The sequence below is a fragment of the Heterocephalus glaber genome, unplaced genomic scaffold, assembly GCF_053883595.1.
Source record: "Heterocephalus glaber isolate CG9 unplaced genomic scaffold, H.glaber_assembly_v1.0 deba00001532, whole genome shotgun sequence".
NCBI lineage: Eukaryota > Metazoa > Chordata > Mammalia > Rodentia > Bathyergidae > Heterocephalus > Heterocephalus glaber.
In genome coordinates this window covers 23,965,233-23,991,819 of record NW_028258330.1, presented here as the reverse complement: position 1 = coordinate 23,991,819, position 26,587 = coordinate 23,965,233, and the positions used below count along the sequence as shown (strand labels likewise).

Sequence of the window (26,587 nt, the reverse complement as noted above, 5' to 3'; positions counted from 1 at the left end):
TTGTCCCCTCGCCATCTCTGTCCATTGCTGCTCTCGCATCTGACCCTGTGCATCTGAAGGGTGCATTTGATTCAGAAAAGCTTTAGTCATACCACTACTTTCATAAAATCAAACTGAAGGGGTGGGGGGATCTTGTCCTTTTCCTCGAAGTTTCCGTCTCCTCACTGACTGCTTCCTAATAACGTGGTAGAATGAGGCACACCTCACCCTCTGTCCATGGATGACCGGCTGGGGGAGAATGGTCACCATGCACTATGTACCAGCTCCTGGGCCAAGCACCGTGTGACCTGAAGGTCTGCTTCACCTCTACATCTTTGTTAGGAGCAACAGTGTCTCCTTCCCAGGGTGACTGAGGAGCCAGTGAGGTGGTTTCTCTGGGCACTAAATGCCTGCTTTACCACCTCTGTCACCATTTTGGCTTATTAGAACTAAGCAACCACAGATAGCTTACCCACCACCACTGCTGCAAGTTTCACCCAGGACTAAGGGAATTGCTGGACCCCCAAGGCTCAGCATGTGGTCCCTTGACCAACAGCATCGGCAGCTTGCTGGGAACTTGCTAGCAGTGCAAATTCTTAGACCCCACCCTAGAGCTACCAAGTCCTGAATTGGGAACTCTGTGGGATCCAGTGACGTGTGTGTTTGTGTGTGTGTGTGTGTTACTGGGGAGAGAATCCAGGGGTACCTTACCACTGAGCCACATCCTCAGCCCTGTATATTTATTTATCTACTTTTTTTTTCTTGACACAGGATCTTGCTATATAGTCCAGGCTGGCTTTGAACTTGTGATCCTCCTGCCTCAGCCTCCCAAAGCTGGGACTACAGGCATGTGCCACCATGCCCAGCCCAGTGACTTCTTTTTACCAGCCCTTGGAGGATAGTTTCTGATGCATGTTCCAATTTGAGAATCACTGAGCTCCATCATGCCCTGCCTTTGAGAGACCCCTAAATGTGTCCTTAATAAACAGAATCTGACCAGCCATGTAGGAACCGTCAGGACTCTGTCTTCAGCAGAGGTGCTTGTGGGTGGGTTGTGGACATCAACATCAGTGTAAGCTAGGGCTGTTCCCTAAAGCCCCGTGGCTCCCCAGGTAGGTCACAAGGAACACCTTATCAGTTGCCTCTGACTTTAGTGGAGAGTTCCCTTGGATTCTAGGGTTCTTCCGGTCTTCCATCTTGGTGTATGAAGTGGGGGAATGTTTGAGATTTAATGAAGTGCTGTGCATCAGAGGGGAGGAAGGGAAGACAGGTTATCCCCTTCATACCTGGCAAATTCACTTTAGTCAGTGGCTCTTTGAACACAGGGATCCTTACAGTTGTGAGGTCTTTTCTGTAGGTTTTAATTGGGGAAGCAGTGTACCCTCTAATTGTGTACACAGGATGGTGCCAGGGTGATGGGGAGCCGAGGAAACCTGGCCTTTTATCCTCTGGGAGGTTGAAATCAAGTTTTAAAAACTCAGGCAACACACAGGATATCACGAATACACATGGACATCTGTGGGAGGTGCAGAAGAATGATGGGTTTGGCACCCAGTGGGGGCCTCGCTGTGAGCCTGGGATCCCATAGACTGGGTCAGAGGTGAGAGTGGTCTGCTTTGCCTGGACAGGCCCCGCCCAGGGTCTGGGGCCACAGGATGTGTGTCATGACTCACTGTCCCTTTGAGTCTACAGGGAGATCAAGAAGGTGCCTCTGGCCTGTGTGAGGAGGTCTTTTACCTATTGTTGACTAAATAAAGACTTAGCCAGGCTTATGGAACAAGGCTGCTTTCACATCAAAGGGCTCTTACAAAACAGCTTGGTGATGAGTTAAGTACAAATGAATCAGAAACAGATGGACTCAATTTCCTAGGAAATACCCCTGGGCTTCAGCAAGAGAGGGAAAGTGCTCAGCCAAGAGCAGTGTGGGTTTTTGCTGATCCTAAAATATGCTTGATGATTTTGCCTGAAACAGAGCAGGCATTGGGAGTGTGTGAAGCTCTAAGTCCTTGGGAGCTCCAGGCTAGAATCGAGCCAGTCCCTCAGCTGATCCGGGCAGCACCCCAAGGGGAGGACCCTGTGGACCTGGTAACCCTCTTTGCAAGGCCTGATCAGAAGGTGCTGGCAAGCCTGTCCTCTTCCCCCAACTATAATGTGGGAATTTAGATGATCTCTAAAGACCTTTTCAGCGCTGGTGTTCTATGAGTGATAATAACAATTGCTAACATTTACTAATGATACCTTATGCTAAGCGCTCCATTAAAGGCTTTACATTCATTATTTTATTGCTTTTGGCAACACTGAGTGACATCTATAATGATCTCCATTGTACAGATGAAGAAACTAGGGCTCAGAGAGGTTAAATAGCTTGCCTAAAGGCCCACATAATAAAGAGTCTGCATCTTAGCCAAGTGGTCAGGCGTCTCTCTCATCCAGATTTCCAGCTGTCCACTCCCAGGTTCCCACTCCTGTGGCACCCTTCTGGTCACTCCTGTTGGCACTGCAGAGTCTCCTCTCAGTCCTGGCCAGTGCTCTTTGGCCCCTAGGAAATCTTTTGATCCTGTAACCCAAGAACACAGCCTGACCTTGCTTTCCTCTGCTTCCCTCCACACCAGGCTGTGTGTGCTCAATGTTGGGGTCACAGAGCCTTGCCCTGAGGTGGACGCTGCCCAGAGCATCATAGTAGATGTCCACCGGAGGAAGCATGAGGGACCCAGGAGCCCAGGCAAAAGTGCGCCCGACACAGCTCAGGAGGTACCAGCAGGAGAGAGGTCAGCAAGCAGGGGAGGGTGGCACAGCTGAGTGGCTTTGCTTTCACAAGGAGGAGTATGGCACAGTGCATGTCCTGGGTAAGTGTCCTCAGCAAAAGGGGAGGAAGCCAAGAGGCCAGTCAGGGGCAGAGACCACCAGGTGATCCTGAGCACTTGGTCCTCAGGGGCAGACAGATGTGCAGCAGGACAGGGCCTGGAGAGTGCCCTGCCTTTCCGCCCTGTCCTCCTCCTGGCTGCTTCCCTGCTGGAGGGGGAGTAGAGAACAGCACTGTGCCCAGTGCAGCCCATGTAAGTGCTCAGTCAGCGCTCAGTGATGGGCTGGTGATGAGGCTTTGACCCCAAGCAATGCCTTCTGCAGGATAATCCAGGTCCTCTGAGTAGGTTCCACCAGAAGAGTCTAGAAAGCAAGCAAGTGGGCCAGTGGTTTTGTTTTGTTTGTTTTGCAGCACTGGAGCTTGAGCCCAGGGGCACTGCCACTGAGCTACATCCCCAGCCCTTTTTATTTTTTTTATTTTGAGACAGTCTCATTGAATTGCTCTGTCTGAGATAACTTTTGCCATCCTCCTGCTTCAACCTCCCAGGTAGCTGGGCTTATGCACCCCCTTGCCCAAGTACCTTGGCTTCCAGTGGAGTCTGAGTCCTGATCGTTGCTTGGAGATGCTCATTCAAGGTTGATCAGAAACCTTTCTCATAAAGTAGCAACTGGGGACCTCCGCCACTCTTGGCAAGGACAGAGGTGAACAGAAATGATGGCTATTCAAGGACTGTGTTACAAAATACACCATCAGCCAAGATGTACCCAGCTCCTACCCCACTTCGGCCCTCTGAGTGTGTCTCTTGTGAACACAAATGAAAAAAAGGAAAACCTGATCATGGAGGTGGTGAACTCGATGGCATGGTCAGAGGATAGAGGGGCTTGGGTGCCAGCCAGAGGGGTTCTGGTTGTTTATAGCAAAGTCATTCAATCACTCATGCAACAGATATTATGGAGGCCCTGGGGACGCCATGGTGACCAAAACTACCCCTATGGATTTACTCTGCATGGAGAGACAGACAGTGGGTAAAGAAGTACATAATAGTGGGAGCAGTGGTGCATGTCTGTAAACCCAGCACTCTGGGAGGCTGAGATAGGAGAATTGCAATTTAGGGACTTAGCAAGATCCTATTTCAAAATAGAAAAATCGGGCCGGGGATTTAGCTCAGTGGTTCTGCTGCCTGCCTCGAAAGCACAAGTCCTGAGTTCATCCCCGGTACCCTGGCCCCCCAAAACAAACAAAATAGAAAAATAAAAAAGGACTAGGGATGTAGCTCAGTGCAAAGGGTCTGAGTTCTGGGTGGGGTACATAATGAACTTTGTTTTGGGGTACCGGGGATCAGACTCGGGTCCTTCTGCTTTCGAGGCAGGCTCCAGAACCACTGAGCTAAATCCCCGGCCCTACATAATGAACTTGTATGAATTAGGATGGGAACTATCCATGGGGAACAATATGTGGGGGAGGGCTATATGGTTTTCAGGGAATGGCTCTCTGAGGAGCAGACAAGAGACCTACTCTTAGAGTCTGACAGGTAACACGTGGAGGACAGGAGTGATGTGTGCAAAGGCCCTGAGGTCTGTGCATGCTTTGTTTGAGTAACAAGGAGGCTGGAGTAGCTGGAGAAAGAGAGCAAAGGGGAGGTGAATGAGGATGGAGGTCTGTGGGCCCGAGATGGGCAGGGCTTTGATTGGTAATTATATTCTTCAACTGGAGAACAGCCTGAGTTTCACTGCCTAGGTCATCAGGGTTCAGGATGTTATCTGCATTTCGGACTGGACTTGTGACCTCAAAGGGGCAAGCCACTTCCCCTCTGTGGCCCTGCTCCCCTTGGTGGAGAACTGGCCCAGTTATCTCTGCCTTGCTGTGTCTAGCCCGAAGTTCAGGAACCCTCCTCTGTCTACATCTAACCCAAGCATCAAGAATGCCCAGCGCCGGTGCAGCTGTGGCGGTGAAAGCCTTTTGGAATCAGCAGTGTCCCCCACCCCACCCCACCCCCGCTCCTGTTGCTGGTACTGGTTCCTGAGTGAAGGAAGTCATTGCTCTTCGCGGGTGACAAGCACTCATGGATTCACTAGGGCTGAGCTGGCTCCTTTCACTTGGTCCCAGGAGGAGACCAAGGAGGCACGGGAGGCGGGGGAGGGGCTGGAGGCTGCCCGGCTGTGGCTGGGGACAGTGGTTGGGGGAGGTGTCAATTTTTATAAATGCCTTCCTGACAGGTAGGGCGCTGACTCAGCGGCAGCCCTGCCCGGTTGGGCCTGCTTTTCCGCCCGGCCGTGCTAATCTGCCCGGGACAGCCGGCTGGGAAGGAAAGGCCTGGGGCGCACCGTGGGAGCAGCTGCTCGGCTCGTGGGCTCGTGGTTTTTCTCCCTCGGAGCTTTTCTTAGCTTGTCCAGGGTAGGCAGTGGGGTAGGGCACGCCCTCATCGGCCTTCCCTGCTCCTGTCCCCTCCCTCCTTGGGGCCACTGCTCCCACTCCCTGTTGGCTGAGGTCACCAGGAGGCAGAGGCATGGAGATTTCTGCCTGCTCCCTGGTCAGAGAAATCAATCGCTCAGATGAAAGAGCTAAGCTTGTCAGTGTGGGAAGGTTTTCAGGCCCATCTCAAAGCCAGGGCAGAAGACCTGCATCTCTGAGGACTGGCATTTTTGCCTCAGGGAAGGAAAGCAGGGGGAAGGGGTGCCGTCAGTCCGTGGGGTGTCTGACTCCCTCAGCTTCAGGATTCTCTGCTGTCAGTTTCTGACCTCCAGGGGCATGCAGAGTTCTCCATCCCGTGGAGACCAGTTTACAGTAGCTGGGCGTGGTGGCACACGCCTGTATTCCCAGCCCTCAGAGGACTGAAAATTCCAGACCTGGAATCCTAAGTCTCTGGAATTCTGATGTGCCCTGCAGCCGGCAACTATTATTTCATTTTTGATCTTGTTTGTTTGAGCCGAGTTCTCACTAGGTAGCCCAGGCTGGCCTTGAACTCCCTCTGGTCCTCCTCCCTCAGCCTCCTGAGTGTAGAGTGCTGGGATCACAGGTGTGCGCAACGCTAACAATGGCTATACCCATTATTTTGGGAAGGATGTTTTGATATTGTCGGAACAGGCTCCTCCTCTGCCTCAGGTTCCCCTCGTCATAGTGGGGGTGCTGTGACACCAAGAGAGGCGGGATGTCACCTGTGATGCTGCGGGCCATGCGCTTCCTCTCCTGTTCACACCTGCCACATCCTGCACCTGTGGTTTCTGGCCCTCTGTGAGGGCTGATAAAGCAGCCTTGGGAGGCCCAAGCCCTCCATGTACTTCCCCTGGCCAGGCTCTCAGAAAATCTTGACCTGTGGTTGACAGCTCCTTGCTTTGGGGTGGGTTTTCTCCTCGAAGGCACTGGCAAGGTAGACAGGTAAGCTGGCAAGTGGAAGCCTCTGCAGTGTGAGGACATCCTGCGCTGGCACCAGATCGCTCTGACCTAGTGCTGAGCAAGAAGGGTGCAAATTAGAGGTGAACCCTGCTATGTGAGGAGCTGCCCCTCTAGGGGCACACTGTGCTCTTAGTACAGCGAGAAGTGAGGACCAGAAAGCACAACGGGTATTGAGGAAGTGCAGCTGTGGCCAGCCTGACCCCCTGCCTGTCCTTCGAGTACTCAGGAGGCGCACAGCCTCAGGCAGTGTCTGAGCTCTGGCCAGGACCAGCCTCCATGCCCGAGGTGCCCAGGTCTAGTCCACCCACATCTATCAAGGCTCACAGGGCCTCTGGGTATATGACACAGTCCCTACCCTGGGACACCCTCGGGCAGACATGCCACCTGCACATGGTGGCTATGGACCATTCCAGTGAAGGGCTGAAGTAAGCAGCAGTTAGAAAGGCAGCACTCAACTGGCTGCAGAGCCTTATGCAATAGTTGGTTCTATGCCTCAGTTTCCCCATCTGTCAGGCAGTCCTTCATGACTCAGCTTCTCCTTTTGCTTGGTGTCTGGCTGGCCTCTCCTTGATGTCCCTCCCTTTTGCTCTGTGGCCTCCCAGCATAACTCCTCATGAGCTAGCTCTCTGCTCAGGCATCCTCTCCAGAGGCCATGCCTGCCTCCTGGCCTCTAACTCACCCCATTGCATTTTTTGGCTCTTGGAGTCCCATGCAACCATGTATTTACATGTCATCCTTTTCATTGTTTCTCTTTAACCCAGAGCTTGGCTCTGAATAAATATTTGTTGAAGCTGAGCACATGTCTACAATCCCAGCAGGCTGAGACAGGAGGACTGCAAGTTTTGAGTCCTTCCCAGGGAAATTGACATGACATTGTCTCAAAATAAAATTTTTTTAAAAAGCTGAAGATGTAGCTCAATGGGTTCCTTCCCCAGTGCTGAAAAAAAAAAATATTGAATGAATGCATGAATGCTCCAGGGCACTGTGTGCCCTAGGGTGGACCTAACACTTTCCTAAGCCAATGGGCCAGAGCCAGAAAATCCCACACAGACCCTGGCTTCTTCTGGACTCTGGAAGGATGATGGGTGTACATTACTACCTTGGCCTCTAGCCAGGAGCAAGACGGGCCTCTCTGGAGCCCCCAGGATGGTCACCGTCACTCTGGGCCTTATTGCCCTGTGCCCTGCCGTCCCTGTAACCCATGGGCAGCTGTGTGTCTGTGTCCTGAGTGTGGGGCGTGATCCTGGAGCCCTGGCCCTGAAGCCCCTGTCCAGGGCTGAGCAGAGAAGCTGGACACCTGGCCTGGGTGTCACCCACTAGGAGGGTCTCGGGCGTGGGAAATTGGAGATGGGCATGGCATCTGCTCACCTGCCATAGCTGTGAGCAGCCAGGTGGAGGAGACAGGAACAGCCACGGCTGGGGTGACGATACTGTCCAGCCCAGGTTCCTAGGGTCCTCGGCCATCACCCAGGTGCTGTTCCTGGAAGTGGGGAAGGCAGAAGGACTTCAAGTAAGTGGCATCGTGAGCAGAAGGTGTCACTAAAAAAGCCTTCCTGTCACCCTGTAAGGAGAGGAGAAAAAGGGAGGGGAGGGAAGGACCCTCCAGGGCTTCCAGGTAGAGGATTTCCTTTTTTTAGCTCAGAATCTAGTTGCTGCACACACCTGTAATCCCAGTCAGGAGACTGAGGAAGGAGGATTGAAAATTCTAGGCCAGGCTGGGCAATTTAGCAAGACCCTGTTTCAAAATTTAAAAAGGGGCTGGGGCATGTAGCTCAGTGGTAGACCGCTTGTCTAACATGCAGGGGCCCCTGGCTTCCAGCCCCTATACTGAAGAAAAAAAAAACCCTTTAGTTCCTGCTCAACTGCCATTGTAAACAGCCTGGAGGCCAGGAAAGGGTTTCTTTTTATTTTTTTCTTCTTTGAAAGACTAGCTACATGAAAAGCTGCTGTACCATAGGCAAAGCACATCATGCCTGAGCTTGGGAAACTGAGGCACAGAAAGAGGTGCTGCAGGCCAGGAGGCCCCTTTGCATCTGGGGAGGGGTTGGCAATCCCACACCGGAGGGGTTGGCAATCCCACACCAGTGGGATTGGGAGTCTGAAGCGGAACTTCTCAGATTAGCCTTCAGCGGGAAACCAGGCTGGGCCTGGTGGCACACACCTAAGGCAGGTGGATGACTTGTAAATTTGAGGCCAGCCTGGGCTACATGGTGAGTTCAAAGCTAGCCTGAACTATACAGCAAGACCCTCTCTCAAACAAACAAACGAACAAACAAAACCAGAAAACCAGTGCTCTCCTAGGACTCAGGAGGCCTCTTGAGCCTTGGGTACTGTTGGAGACCTGAGACCCCCACACACACCCCAAAGACAGGAGAGAGTTCTAGGCAGGGTGGGGCCCATGTCCCCTGGTCTGTGCAGTGAGGGGCCACACTGTCACCTACCTGATAGAGGAGAAATCCTTGCCCAGACCCCTTCAGGCAGAAATCCAAAGTGGGTGGGGGGGAGGGACAGCAAATGGGCATCATGGGGGGGGGGCGCTGGACCTGAAGCAGACAGGAGACACAGAGCTGGGCCAAGGGAGAAGCAAAAATGGCCCTTTGCAAAGAGCAGGAAAGAAAGATCAGGATTAGAGATGTGGACCATGGCAGAGAACAGAGGAAATGCTGAGGCTCAGCCCTAGGCTTCTGTGAGCTGCAGGTCAGTGGGTTTAATTAATGTAGTTTATTCTAAACTCTCTCTACATTCTGTCATTGTCTGCTTTGGGACCATGGCTTCGCAGAGCCTAATCCCCACCTGGTCATAGGAGAGTGGGATTTACAGCATCTGTTTGTCATGAGGCCAAGAAAGACAAGGTACCAGTGCAGTTCCAAATTCTAATGACCAAGGAGCTCTGAGAGCAGGGAACAGGAGGCGACAGGGTGTCTGGTCAGGATGGTGATTTGTTTTTGTTTTTCTTTCTTGGAAGAGGGGTTGTTTGGGAGGAAGGACCAAAAGGACCCAAAACCTGTAGTTATTGTCTCTAATAAAAGCTTCGAGGGTGGGATGCAGTAAGCATCTGTAACATTCCTTGAGAAGGGTTGGGTATTGTTTTTGTCATTGAAATCCAGGGTTCTAGGCTAACCTGACCAGGCCCCTGACCCCAAAGCGCCCCTTAGTGGCTGTCTCTAGAATACAGTACAATACCGAATGTTTCCTGACTTTACTGCCCTACTGTATTGTGCTCCCCGCCCCCACCTCTGAGTACCAAAGCAGTAAATCCAAATATAGCATACTCTTTTTGTGGGAGTCAAACACAGGTCATTGCACATACTAAGCAAGTGCTCTACCACTGAGCTATACCCCCAGTCCCCTTTGTGCATTTTATATTTTCAGGTCTTATATTTAAGTCTTTAATCCAATTTGGGTTGATGTGTGTGTGTGTGTGTGTGTGTGTGTGTGTGTGTGTGTGTGTTACCAGGAAGACAAGTCTGGATGCAATGAGGAACCAGCCCTCACTTCCTTGGTCCTCTGTTCTTGGTCCTTGATGAAAGAATTCAGTCAAGACACATAGGCCGTGCAGAAGTGTATTACAAAGTAGATGGAGAGAGAGTTACGCCTGCAAGCAAGAAGTGGCAGTGCCACAAAGGCATCCGCATGAGGATACATTTTTATGCACCCAGGAGTTACTCTTGGGGTCTGGGGAACTGGGGTGATTATGATGCTTATCAACATTCCACTTAGAGTTACTTAGGAATTGCAGAATGTCTTCCTGTCCTAATTAGATGGTCAGTGTTTCCTCGGGGGCTTTTATCATGTAAGAAACTTACAAAAGATAAGTTCTTAATCTAAACCAGGTCCCAGCCCAAGGCAGGACGATCTTTAAAGAACATTTCCTTCCCTGATTTCATCGGGCTGAGGGCCATGGCAGCCGGGAATGCTGTGTGCCTTGTTCTGGAGCTGGATGGCCAGGTGGCCTGGAATGTGCACAATGTGTAATCTTAAGATGTCACTGTGCTCTAAGGGATCACTTTGGGCCTGAGACCTAAGAAATGATTATAAATGTATTATACAATCACATCTTTCTTTAATTAATTGGCAATGCATGCTCTTTTGGACCCTGGCCCCCATCAACCCTCAGGGCCGCTAATGTCTAACTACCTCCCTAACATGTGTGAGTTAAGGGCTCGGTTTCATTCATATCCAATTTTCTCAACACTTTTTGTTGTTTGGTTTTAAAGACCTTTCTTGGCAAAGTAATGACTTTTCAGTCCTTTGCAGGTCCCCCAAAGTTTCTCTGGAAATGTTACTGGGCTGTGAGATATGGTGAGACAGATTCTCATAACTTTATTATGATGAGAAGTTCTATTTGAAAGACTAGAGTATGTGGTCCAATTTGCCTCTGGCTCTGATAAGAGGAGGCCACATTCCAGCCTTAACAGCATTTGGTTCCTTCTCCCCAGTCACCATGTAGCCAGCGCTACTGCAGCACTGAGAGTAGACAGCTGAAGCCCTCTGCCTGCATCGTAGAGCACTGTAGGCAGGGCAGGACCAACTCAGGTCTGTCCTGTTGGTCTGTCCGCAGGTATGTCTCAGGTTGGTCCTGTTCTCAGCCAGCTGTCATTTATTTTGTCTTCTTCTATTAGTTTGTTTTGGCAGTACTAGGGCCTTTGCACTGAGTGACATCCACAGCACCCACACACACACACTTAGTTTTATTTCTCTTGCTAAGTTGTCCATGCTGGGTTTGAACTTGTGATTCTCTTGTCTCAGCCTTCCAGAGTGCTGAGATCACAGGCACACAGCCCTACACCCAGCTAGGCTAGCTGTTCTGACTACTCTGCAATCAGCTTGTGCCTATGTGTGCACTGAGCCTTCCTCCCACTTCTTGCCAAGCTGGAGAGCCTCCACGCTGCAGAGATGGGGCTCCTGCCACCTAGCAACTTCCCCACCCTGCTGGCCAGGCACGCAGCCACAGTGTGAAGGTGCTGAGCGTCCAGTGAAAGGAGAGCCATTCAGTACAGCTGAGTGGCAGCTCTGTGTAAGAGGCAGGAGTTAGAAACTTGGATTCTGCTTCCTGCTGTGCCTAAGATTTGCTGTGACACTGGACAGGTCCCTTCCTATCCTAGATCTCAGTGTTTTCATGTGTTAAGAACAGAACAACATGAAGCTGCAAGTTCAGGCCCAGCCTGGGTAATGTAAAGACTTAGTGAGACACTGGCTCAAAAACAAAACAAAACCCTAAAGAACATGTCAGGGGTGCTGCCTATGCATTTTAACACTTGTACAGGTATAAAGCCATTTACCTTTCCCAGTCACCCAAAGAGACAGAGATGATTGGTGTTCTGTGTACAGATGAGGACACAGAAGCCCAGTAGGGCTGAGGGCCTCACCCCAAGTCACACAGCTTGTTAAGGGGCAGCAGGGGTTCACACCCAGGCAGGCTGGCCCCAGACACCACCTAGTCCCTGCATGATGCTAAGAATCTACATATTTCTCTTTCTTGCTCAGAAATACAATGATTCTCTGAGAAACAGGAGCAGCATATATTTCAATCCTAGGCCTTTGGCAAACATTTTCTAGCGGGGTTCTCTGAGGTTTGTTAAATGGTTACCACAAATCTCTTCCTGGGAGAAAGGTGGCTGCAGGGTTGGGGTTACTCGGGTGGAATTTTGGTCGAAGACAGGGAAGCAAGTCCGGTGCCTGTGTCCTTGCCTCCCCCGTGGTCTCTTCAGTGTTCCCTGCAGCTCTGCGGTGCTGGCCTCCTGTCCTTCTTGGAGATCCTGACTACTTTCGCCCTCACCTGTTCTCTGCGGCAACCAATTTCACCTGCTCCCAGCAGCAGCCAGAGCCGGCCTCTAGGGCCATCAGTGGATCGCACCTGCCCCTGTTTAAACCTCCGTTGGCTTCTAGCAGCTCTAGGAGTAAAATCGAAGGTGACCCCTGTCCACCCCTGGGCCCCTCTCACAGCAACCCCCGCGCCCCACTCGCCATGCTCCAGCCCCTCGCTGTCCAAACCAGCAGCCAGGGCTGCTGAGCTCTGGAAAAGGGGCCGGTCCAGCTCAAGATGTGCTGTCCATTTAAAACATACCTGCAGCCGGGGATTTAGCTCAGTGGTTCTGCCACCTGCCTCGAAAGTGCAAGGTCCCAAGTTTAATCCCCAGTACCAAAAAACAAACAAACAAACAAAAAAAACCAAAAAAATAACATTTATGAAAAAAAAATACACCTGTATCTCAAAGCCAGAGTACAAAGAAGGGATGGAGACAATCTCCTTAAATATTTGATTACAGGTTGAAGTAATTTTTTTTTGGTACCGGGGATCTAACTGGGGTCCTTGCGCTTGCAAGGCAGGCAGCAGAACCACTGAGCTAAATCCCCAGTGAAATGATAATATTTTAGATATGTTGGGTTACATGAAACATATTATTAAAATTAACCCCCTCTGTTTCTTTGTACCTTTTACTGTGGCTACTTTAGGATTCTGTATGTGAACTAGGCATGGTGGCACACACAGTCCCAGCAACTGGAGAGGCTGAGACAGGAGGATTGGAAATTCAAGCTCAGCCTAGGCAACTTAGCAAGACCGTCTCAACATAAAATTTTTTAAAAGGGATGGGAGTGAATGTTAGCTCATAGAGCCCCTGGGTTCAATCTCCATTACTACTAAAATAAATACATTTAAAAAAATTCCCACATGGCTTACACTATGACTTGCCTCTGTTCCCATTGGAGAACAATGGCTCTAGCCGTGCTGGCTTCTGTGCCATCCTTCCCAGCCTCAGGCAGGGCCCAGTGTCCCTCTTCCCTCGGCTCTGGTCCTGTCATGGGAACCTGTCACTAAGAGCTCTTTCCTCTGCATGTTCATGGCCTTTCCTCCCTGGGTGGTGTGCCCGGTGGCCCAAGGACCGCCGTCAGCAGCCCCCTCCCTTGGCCTGAAGCTAGCAGGCTGCTGTGGCTGGAGCAGGAGGAGGGGAGAGGGACCTGCTGTGTGGGTGGAACCGGGGATACAAAGTCTCCCCCAGGTTTCCTCACAAGGCAAAAACTAAGTTGGTGGCTGGACCAAACACCAACTGGTGGGGGCATTGCCAGGCCCTCAGCCTGGCCAGTGGGGCCAGATGGACCTGCACTTTGAAGGACAGCCCCAGAGTCCATTCTGGCCCAGCTGCCATGGCTGGGTGGCTTCAGCAAGTCATTTGGCTCTGCACTCAAAGAGGCAGGTTCACTCAGTGGCTCGGTGGTGAGGACAGAGCACAGGCTGTGTGGGCAGCAGGAATGGGACGGCGCAGGGGCAAGGTGCTCTGGCTGTGTGCCTTGCCCCAGCCCCTGCAGCCCCATCTGCAGGCCTAAGGGCTGTCAGGGCACAGGGCCTCTCACTGAGAAGGGGCCTGGAGCTCAGGGAGGACTGTGGAGTCACCGCCTCAATCTCTCTTTCCTCTCTGAACCCCAGCTTGGAGGATCTGGAAGAGGGGGACCCCGGTGGTGTGCAAAGGGCAGCCAGTGGGGTTCAGGGGTGGCCTGCTGCAGAAATAGCCCAGGAGGCAGGCAGAAGGGAGGGTGGGTCCTGGCTGAGGTTGGGGCTGGAAGTCCTGGGGACTTGTCCAGCTCCACCCAGCTCTGGCAAGTGAGGAGCCCCTTCTCTGGAAGCCCGGCCTCCATCTGGGCTTCTCCCTGTGGTGAGCACAAAGGGGCGGCAGGAGGCACTGACCCCCAGGCAAGGCTGGGGCTTCCTGCCATGGTCCTTTCCCCAGCCCTGGTGCAGGATGCCCTCAGGCTGTCATTTCCAGAGTGATGAAACCCAGAATTCTCAGGTCAAAGGCCCAAGGAGACCAGTCCGCCCAGCCCTTCGTTCCCAAGTGAGGATGCTGAGAGCCTGCCCAGCCCCAAGCTCCAATGACAGGGCCAGAGCTCTTTCCCAGCCCTTCCGTGGCACTCAGCACTTCCCACACAGCATGGAGCAAAGGCAAGTAGTGGCACAGGCCTGTAATCCCAGCACTCAGGAGGCTGAGGCAAGAGGATGGCGAGTTAAAGATTAGGCTTACAAAGGCCAGCCTGGACTGCATAGTAAGATCTCACACCCCAGCAACCTCCAAAGAAGAAGAAGGAGGAGAAGGGGAAGGGGAAGGGGAAGGGGAAGGAGGAGAAGGAGAAGGAGAAGAAGATGAAGATGAGTAACAAAGAAGATGGCTTCTCTTTGTACCGGGGATTGAACTCGAGACCTTGGGCTTGCAAGGCAGGTGGTGGAACCACTGAGCTAAATACTTGGCCCAAGAAATATTCTTGAGAGGTTCATCCTGGCAGCGTCCCAGCCAGGAAATTTATGGCCTACAAGTGACCTTCCGAGGCCCATCGCGGGTTCCTCCGTGGCGGAGGTGGCTGGTGAACCCCGTGCCCTCACCGCCGTCTGCCCCGGGCTCCTGTGCCCTGGCTGGGCTGCTGGTGAGGAGGAAGATTTCAGAGGTCGGGGCGGCCAGCTGCCCAGCCCCGGCCCCCTTTCACCGTCTTTTGTTTTATGTCTAATTATAAAAGCAATTCATACTCATTGTAAAATCTGGAAACTACAGGAAAGTAGAAAGGAGAAAATGAAAAACATCCATCACGTGGCACTGCCCGAGCCGCCCGGGCGCCGTTCCGTTTCTGCAGCGCGGCCTCAGGGCTGTCTGCAGCTCTCTGTGACCCTGCGGCGGCCTTTCCCCACACTGCGTGTCCTCAGGACTTCCCACAGCAGTGAAATTTTCTTTAAAGTTGTTTAATGAGGCCAGGGATTTAGCTCAGTGGTTTCGCTGCCTGCCTCGAAAGCGCAAGGTCCTGAGTTCGATCCCTGCCTGGTACCAAAAAAAAAAAAAAAACCCAAAACAGATAAAGTTATTTAGTAGCTCTATACTAGGCTATTAATAATTTATTTACTCACTCTAGTTCCTTTTGTTCATTCTCCTATATTGATTCTCTCTCTTATACTGGGGATTGAACCCAGGGCCTTTGCATCCCTACCTCCACACCCTTTTTTTTGAGACAGGTTCTCACTAGGTATTCCAGGCTGGCCTTGAACTCACTACTGTGGAGCCCAGCCTGGCTCAGACTTCAGGCAGTCCTGTTGCCTGAGTCTCCCAAGTGCTGGGATTGCAGGTGTGTGCCACCATGCCCAGTTTATTTTTTATTTTGAGAGAGGGTCTCACTAAGTTGCCAGATTGACCAAACTGGGTTTGAATTTTGACCCTCCTGCCTCAGCCTCCCAGAGGGCTGGGGTTACAGGAGTGTGCCACCACACCTGGTTCCCTACCCCCTTTAACCAAGGGAATGAACAGTTTTTAAAATTCCAGTTAAAATTTAAATACAGGGTCAGGGATTTAGCTCAGTGGTTCCACCACCTGCCTTGAAAGCGCAAGGTCCAGAGTTTGATCCCCAGTACCAAAAAAAAAAAAAAAAAAATTTCAATACAGCCAAGTGTGGTGGCAATATTCATAATCCAGTATTCTGGGAGGCTTGAGCAAGATGATCTCAAGTTCAAGCCCAGGCTGGGAAATTTGGTGACTTAATGAAACCTTGACTCAAAATTTATAATGAGCTGGAGATGGAGCTTAGTGGGTTCAATCCCCAGTACCTCAAAATCTATCAGTCATGTGTGGTGGCAGGTGCCTGTAATCCTAGTACTCAGGAGGCTGAGGCCAGAGGATCACCATGAGTTTAAGTCCAGCCTGAACTACATACTGTCTGAAAAAAACAAACAATAATCTCGGTTTCCCTTTCCATTCTGTCCTGCCATGCTGTGAGTTCTGTGAGGGCAAAGATGAGCACTGCTTATCTTGGAGCCCTCAATGGCCACCAGAGCAATGGGCATATGGACAGGCTCCTCAGGGGGTAGACAATGGAGAACAGGAGAACTGATGGAAAGTCAGGTCCTGAGCAAGGCAGGCTGGGAACGGCTCCCTCCACAGGGAGTACCTCGTGTGTTTGCTTCCTCTTTCCCTTCCTCGAAGCCAGAACTGATCCCTGAGGAGCTCTAGGCTCCCTGACTGTGTGACTTTGGACAGGTCACTTGCCCCCCTCAGCATCCAGCATCTGTACAACAGCCTCCTGTGTCAGCTGATGAGGGCCTCAGTGGCTTTGGGCTGGGGCTGCTGAGGGGGCAGCAGAGGGCTGGGATCCCCCAAGACCCTGGCAGCTGTCCTGGCTCCTTGCCCACATTGTCACTCTGCCTTTTCTCCTGCTGTGAAGGGTATGTGTTGCAGCTGGGGCTCTGCTGGGAGATGGCCCAGATCCTCTAAAGCGCTGCTCTCTGTCACCCTGGTCCCTTGCTCCAGGCAGCGTTCACCAGTCTGCCCGAGATGGGGCTGGATGAGCCACATCCTGTCACTCAGCTCCCTCAGCCTCCAGGCTGGGGGGCGGGGGGCTGGAAATTGAACCCAGGGCCTTTGCACTAATAAACATCACCAACCCTTTTCATATTTTTTATTTTGAGAGAGGGTCTTACTAAATTGCCCAGGCTGGGCTTGAATTTGTAATCCTCCTGTCTCAGTCTCCTAGAGTGCTAGGATTACAGACATGTACACCATGCCTGGCTTTCAGGCTTTAAATCAGGGGAAATAAAATTCGACTAAAGACCTGAAGGTCAGCTAAGAGCAGCAAATGAGATGACAGCACTGTGGCCACTGTCACTGGCACCACCCAGGTTATGATGATAGGGGAAAATATGTGACTCCCAACCCACTAGATGTCAGACACACCGAGTTTGTGTTCCCTGAGGTTGAAGAATGAATTCTAAGGAACAACAAAGGTTAAGAGTAGGAAAATTATTGGGGAATAGGAATGGAGAGTAGGGATCGCTCCTGACAGACAGGAGGGGTTCCAAGTGGGTTGCCATAGAACTCACTTCTCTGAGAAAGTTTTATAGAGCAAAGACATGAGGGGTGGGTACAACATGAGTCAAATAATAATCAACCAATAAGATTGTAAGCATAGCTGCTTGGCTAATATTGATCCAATAGTGCCAAGGGCAAATGGATGACATCAGTAACCTTGGTCAGTAATCTATAGTCTTGGTAGTCTTAGTCTTAGTGGGTGAGAGAGGATGCCCCACCCCTAATGAGATGATGGTTTATTTATATGGGAAATCTCAAAAGGGCGGTGCCATAATTTAGAGCTTCCTAGAGGAAGTATGCAAATCTGGCCATTGTGACTTTAATCTTCTTCAGATGCACCTCTAGCCAGTTTTTGATGTGTTCTCATCCTCTGCACTGCCTCCCTCCAGGGCCCACTCTGTTTGACTGCCTATATTTCTACCTGACTTAGCTGTCTATAATAGTGATAATACAACAGCACAATGAGCATTGCCTCGCAGGTGGGAGCACGGGGTCCAGCTCTGAACCGGGCCCTGCTTCAGCGCGGGACATCCTCATCTGGAAAGGAGGGCAGCCCCTCCATGGGCTCCTGGGAGGGCCTGCTGAGGTCCCCTCGCCCTAACCCTGACCCTGACCCTCAGAGGCCCGGGGTCCTCCACCACCAGCACCTGGGGCTCCAATTGCCCATCGCCACCACGAAGCCAGGGACCCCACCCATCACTACAGGTCTTGGGGAGAGTGACATAAAGAGAGCCAGGCGCTTCGCCCAGCCCGAGTGCCTGGCGTGCTCAGAGCACTTTCCTCGCTGTGTTAGGTAGGATTCTTTTGTTGTTGTTGTTGTTGTTTTTGGTATGGGGGATCAAACTCTGGACCTTGTGCTTTTGAGGCAGGCGGTAGAACCACTGAGCTAAATCCCCGGCCCTCTTTTGTTGGTTTTTTGCTGGCAGAAGCAAAACCAGGAAAGGACATCCCCCAGACCCCAGGCCTCCTGTCCAGGGCTTCTCCTAGCTCGCATAGGAGAGTTGTGCAGGCAGCAGCAGGGTGACCTTCATTAAGCCAGAGATGCATTTGCAGTGTCCCCGGAGGGAGCTGGGAGGGCTGTGCTGCTGCAGCTGCCACCAGGCACCAGGGAGCCGAAGTGGGGCTGGCCCTCGGGCAAGCAGGTGGGCAGGCGCCCTGATAGAAGACTTTATGGTCCTTTCTGCCTGTAAAAGTAATTCTTATTTATTGTAGCGAAGACAAATTGTAGTATTCAGTAAACATAAAGCGAGAGTATTCCGCATCCTAATCTCCTTATAGGCACACATATGGAATAGAACACTTACAGCTGGGTGTGGTGATGCACGCCTGTAGTCCCAGCACTTGGGAGGCTGAGGCAGGAGGATTGCTGTGCGTTCAGGTTCAACCTGGACTATACAGAGAGACCCTATCTCAAAAAACTGAAAAAAACATAAAACACTTCTGTATATGGGTACATAGAGACTATTTTTAATAATGGAATTCTACAATGCTTGCTTTAAAAAGAATTGGAATGATTATATTATTTTTAAAACATCTTTATTACAAAATATAATGTATGGAAAATACATGTTCCTTTTTTGGTACCAGGTATTGAACTTGGGTCCTTATGCTTTGTTTTTTTTGGGTACCGGGGATCGAACTTGAGTCCTTGCGCTTGCGCAGCAAGCAGCAAAACCACTGAGCTAAAGGCCCAGCCTGGGTCCTTATGCTTTTGAGGCAGGTGGTAGAACCACTGAGCTAAATTCCTGGCCCTGGAAAGTACATGTAAAATAGTTCTCCAACCTGATGACTGATTAAGGCAAACACCCTGGGAGCCAGGAGGGTATGGGACTTGACCGGCTGCCCCAGGACCTGTGTCTCCAGCTCAGTCACAACTCCCTGTGTCCCCTCCTCTGACCATTGCCCAACTTGTTTTCTGGTGCCGGGGACCCAGAGTGAGCGCCACCCCTGAGCCACAGCCCAGCCCCCGCTTTTAAGATAGCCATGTTCTTCCTGATTGTCACCCAGGTGTGCACCTTGACTGTAATTTTATCTTCTGGGTTTTTTGGGTTTTTTTTTACTGTTGTATTGTATTGTATTGTATTTCTGAGACAGGGTCTTGCTATATAGCCCAGGTTGGCCTCAAACTCACAGTGATCCTCCTGCCTCAGCTTCTAGAGTCCTAGGATTACAGGCATGGACCACCATGCTCAGCTATCTTTTTTTTTTTTTTTTTTTTTGGTACCAGGGATCGAACTCAGGTCCTTGCGCTTGTGAGGCAGGCGGCAGAACTACTGAGCTAAATTCCCCGGCCCAGCTATCTTTTTATTTTTTTTTTAAAGGCTTTTAATCTAAAGGCTTATTTGTTTATTACTTTTTTTTCCTTTCAGTGCTGAGCATCAATCTAAGGGCTTTGCACATGCCAAGCAAATGCTCTATCACTGAACTACATTCCCCAGCCTTTTAAACATTTTATTTTGATTGGACCAGGGATTTAGCTCAGTGGTTCCTCAATCTGCCTCGAAAGCCCAAGGTCCCGAGTTCGATCCCCAGTACCCCCCCCAAAAAAAATTTTTTTTAAATTTTGAGACAAGGTCTCACTAAGTCATCAAAACTGGACTGGAACTTGCAATCCTCCTGCCTCAGCCTCTCCAGTAGCTGGGATTACAGGTGAGCACCCTCCATCATTTTAAATGGCTCCATTGTTCCATTGGAGAGATGGACACAACTGACCATTCCCTTGCTGATGGACACTTAAGGTTATTTTCATTCTTTTGCTGTTATGAAGAATACTGTAGAGCTGGGGATGTAGCTCAGTGATAGAGTGCTTGAACACCATGCACAAGACTCTGATTTGATTTCCAGCACTGGAAAAAAAAATCCTTTACAAACAATATTGTAATAAAAAGAAAAAATTTTTGGTGGTTCTAGGAATTGAGCCCAGGGGCCTTCTACCACTGAGCTACAGCCTTGCCCATCTATTTATTTATTTAGCAGTACTAAGGATTGAAGCAAGAATTTTCACACTGAGCTACACCACCTGACCTTTTAAATTTTTTTATCTTAAAAAATAAAAAAGATGGCTGGGGATGTAGATCATTGTGAAGGCCTTGGGTTCACTTTCCAGAAGTGCAAAAATACATACACACATATACACATAAATTTTTTATCTTGAGACAGGGTCTTGCTAGGTTGCTAAATTGCCCAGGCTAAACTAGAACTTGCAATCCTCCTGCCTCAGCCTCCCAGAGTGCTGGGATTACAAGCATGCCCCATGATAACTGGCCTTTGTTTTCTTTTAGCTCTTACACTTAGGTATTTGATCTATTTTGAGTAAATGTTTGTGTAGGGTGTGAGGTAGTGGTCTGGCTTCCTTCCTTTGTGTGTGGACATCCAGTCATCTCAGCACCATTTGCTGAAAAACTGTCCTTTCCCTGCTGAATTGTCTTGGTAGTCTTGTTGAAAATCAATTGACCACAAATGTGTAGATTTATTTCTGGATTCTATTCTATTTCATTGATCTCTATCTCTGCCCTTCTGCAGTATCACATGGTCTTGATTACTCTAGCTTTGTAGTAATTGTTGAAGTTGGAAGTATGGGTCTTCAACAATGATTTTTCTTAAGATTGGTTTTGACTATTCTGAGTATCTTTAATTTTTGTGTGAATTCTATTCTATTTTTGGGGGGGGGGGAACCAGGGATTGAACTCAGGTCCTGTGCTTGTGCAGCAGGCGGCAAAACCACTGAGCTAAATCCCCGGCCCAATTCTATTTTATTTATTTTTAATGTTTTTTGTTTGTTGGTTGGTTTTTTGGTACTGGGGATCGAACTCGGGAACTTTTGCTTTTAAGGAAGGCTGTAGAACCACTGAGCTAAATCCCCAACCCCTTTTGGGGGGGGGCGGTACCAGGGATCGAACTCGGGACCTTGCACTTGCAAGGCAGGCACTGGAACCACTGAGCTAAATCCCCGGCGCCCCAGCCCTATTTTTAATGTTTTTTGTTATAGTGTCTCACTATGTAGTCCAGGCTGGACTTGAACTCTTGATCCTCTTGCCTCAGCCTCCTGAGTGCTGGGATTACAGGTGACCTCCGCACCTGACTTTCTATGTGAATTTTAGAACCAACTTATCAGTTTCTGCAAAGAACCAAACTCTGGGCCTGGGGCTAAAGCTCAGCAGTAGAGCACTTGCAGAGCATGTGAACCCGAGCTCTGGGTTTGTTCCTCAGCACCAAAGAAGAAAAAAGAACCAAGTTGGAATGTTGATGGGTTTGTGCTGAATCTGAAGACTAAAGTAGGGGTTTGGCCATTTTAATAAATATTAGGGTTGGGCATGGTGGTGTACATTTATAATCCTAGCACTCAGGAGGCTGAAGCAGCAGGTTCACTGTGAGTTCATGGCCAGCCTGGGCTACATAGTGAGACCCTATCTAAAAAAAATATTAAATTAGGTCTTCAGATCCATGACAATGGGATGTTTTTCATTTATGTAGGTCAACTTTAATTTTTTTTAACAATATTTTCTAGGTCTGGGGATTTAGCTCAGTGGCACATGCCTGCCTTGAAAGTGCAAGGTCCTGAGTTCGACCCTCAGTACTGAAATAAAACAAACAACCCACAATATTTTCTAGTTTTCTGAGTGTAAGTTTTGTACTTCCTTTGTTAGATTTATTCTTAAGCATTTCATTCTCTTTGATGCTAGTGTATATGGAATTATTTTCTTAATTTCCATATTTTTTTGAGGTAGGGTCTGGTTACATAGGCCAATCTGGCCTTGAATTTGTGATCCTCCTGTCTCAGCCTCTCAAATGCTAAGATTACTTAATTACACTTTTGAAGGATTTATTGGAAGCAAAAAAAAAAAAGACAATTGATTTTTTTGCATTCTGATTTTATATCCTGCAGCTTTGCTGAACTCATTTATTAGTTCTGATTTTTCTAGTGGATTCTTTAGAATTTTGCATATGCAGGGATGGTGTCATCCGCAAATAGAGATCATTTTGTTTCTTCCTTTGTACACTGGATGACTTTTTCTTGCCTAAATGCCCTGGCTGGCACCTCTAGTACTGAGCAGAATCGGAGAGAGTGGATATCTTTGCTTGTTCCTGAACTCTAGGGTGAGGGTCCAGTTTTGCACCATTAAGCAGGACAATGGCTTGTAGGAAGCCCTTTCCAGTGCTTCCTGCAGGACTGGCCCGTTACATCCTCACTTCCACAGAGGAAGGGAAGGAGGCCCAACCCCCTCTCCCTTGCCAGCATGGAAACCCCAAATTCGGAGGTAAGGGCCCTCTGGTGGCCAGGAAGGAGCAGTGTTGCCCGCACAGCAGCCTCCAATCTGCTTCCTCCTGATAGCCTTCCCGTTCCTGCCCAGGATGCTCTGAGAACCTTCAAAAAAGCTCCTGGGATTGACTGATTGACTCATTGATTGATTTTTTAAATTTTTGAGGCAAGGTCTGACTATGTCATCCAGGCTAGCCTTGAACTCTATGGACTCCAGGTTAGTCCTGAACTCGTGATTCCTGCCTGAGGCTCCCGTGCTGGAATTACAGTCATGCATCACTGTGCCCAGCTTATTTGCTGAAGTATTGGAGACTGAACCCAGGGCCTCCTCACTGAGAGTCATCCCAGCACGCAACTTTTTTTTTTTTTTTTTTTTACTAAATTATCCAGGCTGGATTCAAATGTGATCTTCCTACCTCAGCATCCCAGAGTGCTAGGATTAAAGGTGTGTGCTCCGATGCCTGGCTATTTATTTTTACTGACTTATTGTTGTGGTGCTGGGGATTGAACCCAAGGCTTCATGTATGCTAGGCAAGTGTTTTACTATCAAGCTATATGCTAACTCCCCTTCTTGGCTCAGCCACCAGCTTGCTGTGTGGTCATGGGCAAGTCGCTTCCTTCCTTAAGGGGTTTAGGTTTTCCCATCTGTGCACTGGGAAGAGTAGTTCACTCTGAAGTCTTCTAACTCTGTTAACAAACACCCCGCCCCACCCACCGGTGCTTAAATACCCAGCGGCTTCAGCTTCTGCCGTTACCCAGACTAGCCACCAGAGGGCGCCCCAGTCCAGCATTTGGCCCTGCTCATATGCAGGGCCCCTGGGGAGGCCGAGAAGCAGGGCAGGTTTTCCAGGAGCTGCTGGCTTTGCTAGCACAGGCTTCCTCGTGGCTCCACCTGTCCAGAGCCTCACTACGTTCCTCGGGCTGAGCCCTGATCTCTGAGGAGAGAGGGATGGGGCCTCACCCCAAGGCCAGCAGCCTCACTCTCATTCCCGCCTGCTTTGGGTTGGTGCCAGGTTTCCCAGCATCAGGACCAACAGCCGCATAAGGCTGGAATTGCCATGCAGCAGGAAGTCCTCACTCAATGGGTGTCTGGCCACCTGGAAGGGGACATCACAGCCTTGTGCATGTGGATGGCTCCATGGACAGTGTGGCCTCTGACACCACAGCATCTGGGCTTCCTGAATGTCTGGAGTGACAGATGCCAGAAGCACGGAAGCAGCATCACAGATGTCAGTGACCACTGAGAACTTCCCAAAGCCCCAGAGCGTGCTTTCAGCACCCTTTAACCTTCATGCTGATTTCAGCTCCAAGTAAAATCAAAAAGTGCTTTGAAATGTGTTTTGAAAATCCAGCCCCAGGACAAAGCAGCAACCCCCCCCAACCCCCCTCTCCCCCCGCCAGCCCCTTGCCTGGAGGGATGCTGGCGCCCCATCTTCAAGGGCTCCTTGGCCTTACTAGCTCCTCATTTGTGTGTGGTCTCTTCCTTTCCACACTGGGGTCCCCTTGGAGGCAGAGGGAGTCCCAAGAACCCCCCTGGCCCCTCAGCATCCAGCAGCAGCTGTTCCTAGCCCTGCTCAGGCAAAGCTGGCTGTGGCTTGCATGACTGGGTGGCTCTGTGCAAGTCCTTTCCCCTCAGGGGCTGTCCTCCTCAGGGCACAGGCAGGCGACAGGGCTGCTGCAAACTCCATGGAGTACAGGCCACACCTACCTAGTCCCAGGGCTCTCCTAACAAGGCAGACACTCACAGGGCAGGAACTGAAGGCAGATCGGACCTTGGCTGAACCCCCCCCCCCCGGGTTATCCCGGACATCCTCCCTCGGTGAGGCTTCCAGGTAGGCAGCACTTCCATAGCCAGCTTTGCAGTCAGGGAAAGTGAGACAGAACAACTAGGTCCCATGTGGGAGGTCATAGTGGGCAGATGGGGGGCTGGGACTGGAGCCCTAGGGCTGGGCCTCAGAACCTGTGTTCTCAGCCATAGGGCTGAACTCTGCGGGGAATCTACTGAGCGCTGGGCCATCAGTGTGGGACCTTTTTGTCCCCTATATTAGAACCATCAAGGCCCAGAGATCATTTGTTCCAATCGTCCTTTTTCCCAAGACTGGAACAAGAGCTGGACATGGTGGTACACACTTGTAATTCCAGCACTTGAGAGGCTGAGGCAGGAGAATCACTGCAAGATCAAGGACTGCCTGAACTGTATAGTAAGACCTTGTCTCAAAAAACCAAAAAAAAGAAAAATAAATAAATAAACCCCTGGAATACCAAGGGCAGAGTGTGCATCTCTCTCTCTCTCTCTCTCTCTCTCTCTCACACACACACACACACACACACACGCACGCACACACACACACACGCACAGCACAGCATAGGTGTCTGGAAGGCAGCAGGATCCAGGCTGACATCAGATATTAACAGAAAATTTGAGTAATACCCAGGGCGCCTTGGGAGTCTGAGATCTAAGATCCTAAAAGTTGTCTCTGGGTCTTGTTCCCAATAGCCAACCTCCATCTTGTTCAGACTCCTGGGCTCAACTTTGGGATTTCGGGGGTGAGGGTGGAAACAGGCTCCTCCCCCTGCAGTGCCCTTGTCTGGAGAGCGTTTGGGTTGGTGGGGCTGGGGGAAGTCAGAGGCCAGCTGCCCCTGGCCAGGCGGTCAGGAGAGATAGGACAGGGGCAGGGGGCTGGGTCGCAGGCAGGGGCCGCACAGTGGGGGCTTCGGCCCAGCTCCCGCTGGCCTCGGGGGCTTCTGAGCTTCTCTCGCTTCCCTCCTCTCCGGGCGACGCGCACCTTTAATTAGCAAACAGCAACCTCGCCCAATTCATCACAGTCACTGCTTAATTAGCCGCGCAAAGCGCCCCCACCCCCAGCTCTCTCGCACAGAGCTGCTGCCTTTCTCACCGAGGCTGCCGCCACCTCCTGGCATCCCCTGTCACCGCCCCTACCTTTTTCTGCCCCAAGAACGCGACTGGGGTTGCCACGCCTGGCAGCCTCAAGGAGGCGGGGCATCGCCCATGTATTTGGGGGCCCCCGGCGGGCGAGTGTCTGTGCCCCAGATGAGTGGGGCGGAGGGTGGCCCTGTCCCACTGTGGCCTTTCCCGTTGGGGGCCTCTGGGACATCTCTCCGGCCTGCTCCCACATCCAGGCTCGGCCAAGGCAGGCGGTGGTGTGGGGACCAGCCCAGCTCCGTGTCTGCAGGCTCCGGGGAGTGGGGGGCGGGAGTGACCCGCAGTTCCGCCTCTGTTCCCCGAAGCCGGGCAAAGCCAGTGCCCTGGGTGGGCCATGACGCTCTTCTGGGGCCCCGTGCCCTGCGTGCGGGGCGGGGGGGCGGGCAGATCGGCCCCTCTGCAGCCTCAGCGTCCTGGTCACGGACGAGCGGGCCGCCCGCTGTGCCCAGGAAGCTGAAGACCTGCATTTGCTCTGCTACCTGGGGTGGGGATGGGCGCTCAGTGTATCGCGGGTGGTGCACAGGACCCCATCCACTCTGGCACGGCCATCTGCGTGACCTCGGGGCACAGTGCCTCAGTTTCCCCACCACTGGTACCTCCCTCGTGGGTTGTTGTCTTCAGTGACTGGAGCCACGCCTGAGGGAGTTCTCGAAGTCATTGGCTGCCTGCGCCATTATCGCTCCTCCTTTTATCCAATCAGCATCTATTGCCGGGTGAGGGGTGGCAGAGGGAGAGAAAACCTCCTGCTTTCCAGTTTACCTCTAGTGCGAGAGGCAGCTGAGAAGAAGCGAATCCAGAGAGGAAACCACAGTTCCAGCTGAGCAAACCCTGCCGCTTAGCTAATGGTAACACGCGTGTTCATTGCTTGGCTTTGACAATCGTACCAGGGTCCGAGTGGGTCAACATTAGGAAAAACTGCCTTCTGCACTGTTGTCAAAACTTTTCTATGAATCCAAAATTATTCCCTAAAAGACCTTATTGTACAAAAGCCAGTTTCAGGCAATGGTAAATACTGTGAAGAATATAAACAGAGGTGAGAGAAAAAGAACAGGGATTGGGGGACATTCTAGATGGGTGGTCTGGGAGATGGAGGAAGGACCTGGCATGAGGGAACAGCAAGTCCAAAAGCCTGGAGGCAGGAACGAAGGCAGGAAGGGGTTTGGGGAGCTTAGGGTGAGCCCTGAGGGGCACAGAGAGGAGATGGGAGCCAGAGGTGGCAGGATGCATGGAGGGTCCTCAAGACACTGAAGGAAGTGGTACAATGGATGGGACCCTCTCTGAGTTCCCTGAGCCTGCTGCAAGCCCCCTGCTGGGTGTCAATGCTAACCACTGGCCCTGAGAGCAGGTAGGGGGCTGAGCTACTGCTCCAAACT

At 51.1% G+C, this 26,587-nt stretch overlaps 2 protein-coding genes across 2 annotated transcripts in view; both read right to left on the bottom strand.

The window, feature by feature from the left end:
- The window catches only part of Dnmt3b (DNA methyltransferase 3 beta), a 99,735-nt gene extending 87,429 nt beyond the window's left edge, over positions 1 to 12,306 (bottom strand). The window contains exon 1 of the mRNA XM_087188859.1: positions 12,243 to 12,306. The gene's annotated coding sequence lies outside the window, so the exon portion shown is untranslated. The remainder of the gene's footprint in view (positions 1 to 12,242) is intronic.
- LOC147824701 (uncharacterized) lies at positions 8,574 to 25,888 on the bottom strand. Its single transcript, XM_087188586.1, has 3 exons — positions 25,884 to 25,888; positions 25,406 to 25,829; positions 8,574 to 11,237 (listed from the first exon to the last, which is right to left on the bottom strand). Exons 1-3 carry the CDS (start codon positions 25,886 to 25,888, stop codon positions 11,088 to 11,090), a joined length of 579 nt encoding a protein of 192 aa, XP_087044712.1. The 3' UTR covers positions 8,574 to 11,087.
- Positions 25,889 to 26,587: the final 699 nt, after the last annotated feature.

Coding starts and splice junctions, on each gene's coding strand:
- LOC147824701 (XM_087188586.1), bottom strand. Junction 11,238..25,405: donor TGCCTTGGCCGAGCCTGGAT/GTGGGAGCAGGC, acceptor AGCAAATCTTAG/GCACAGCAGGAAGCAGAATC.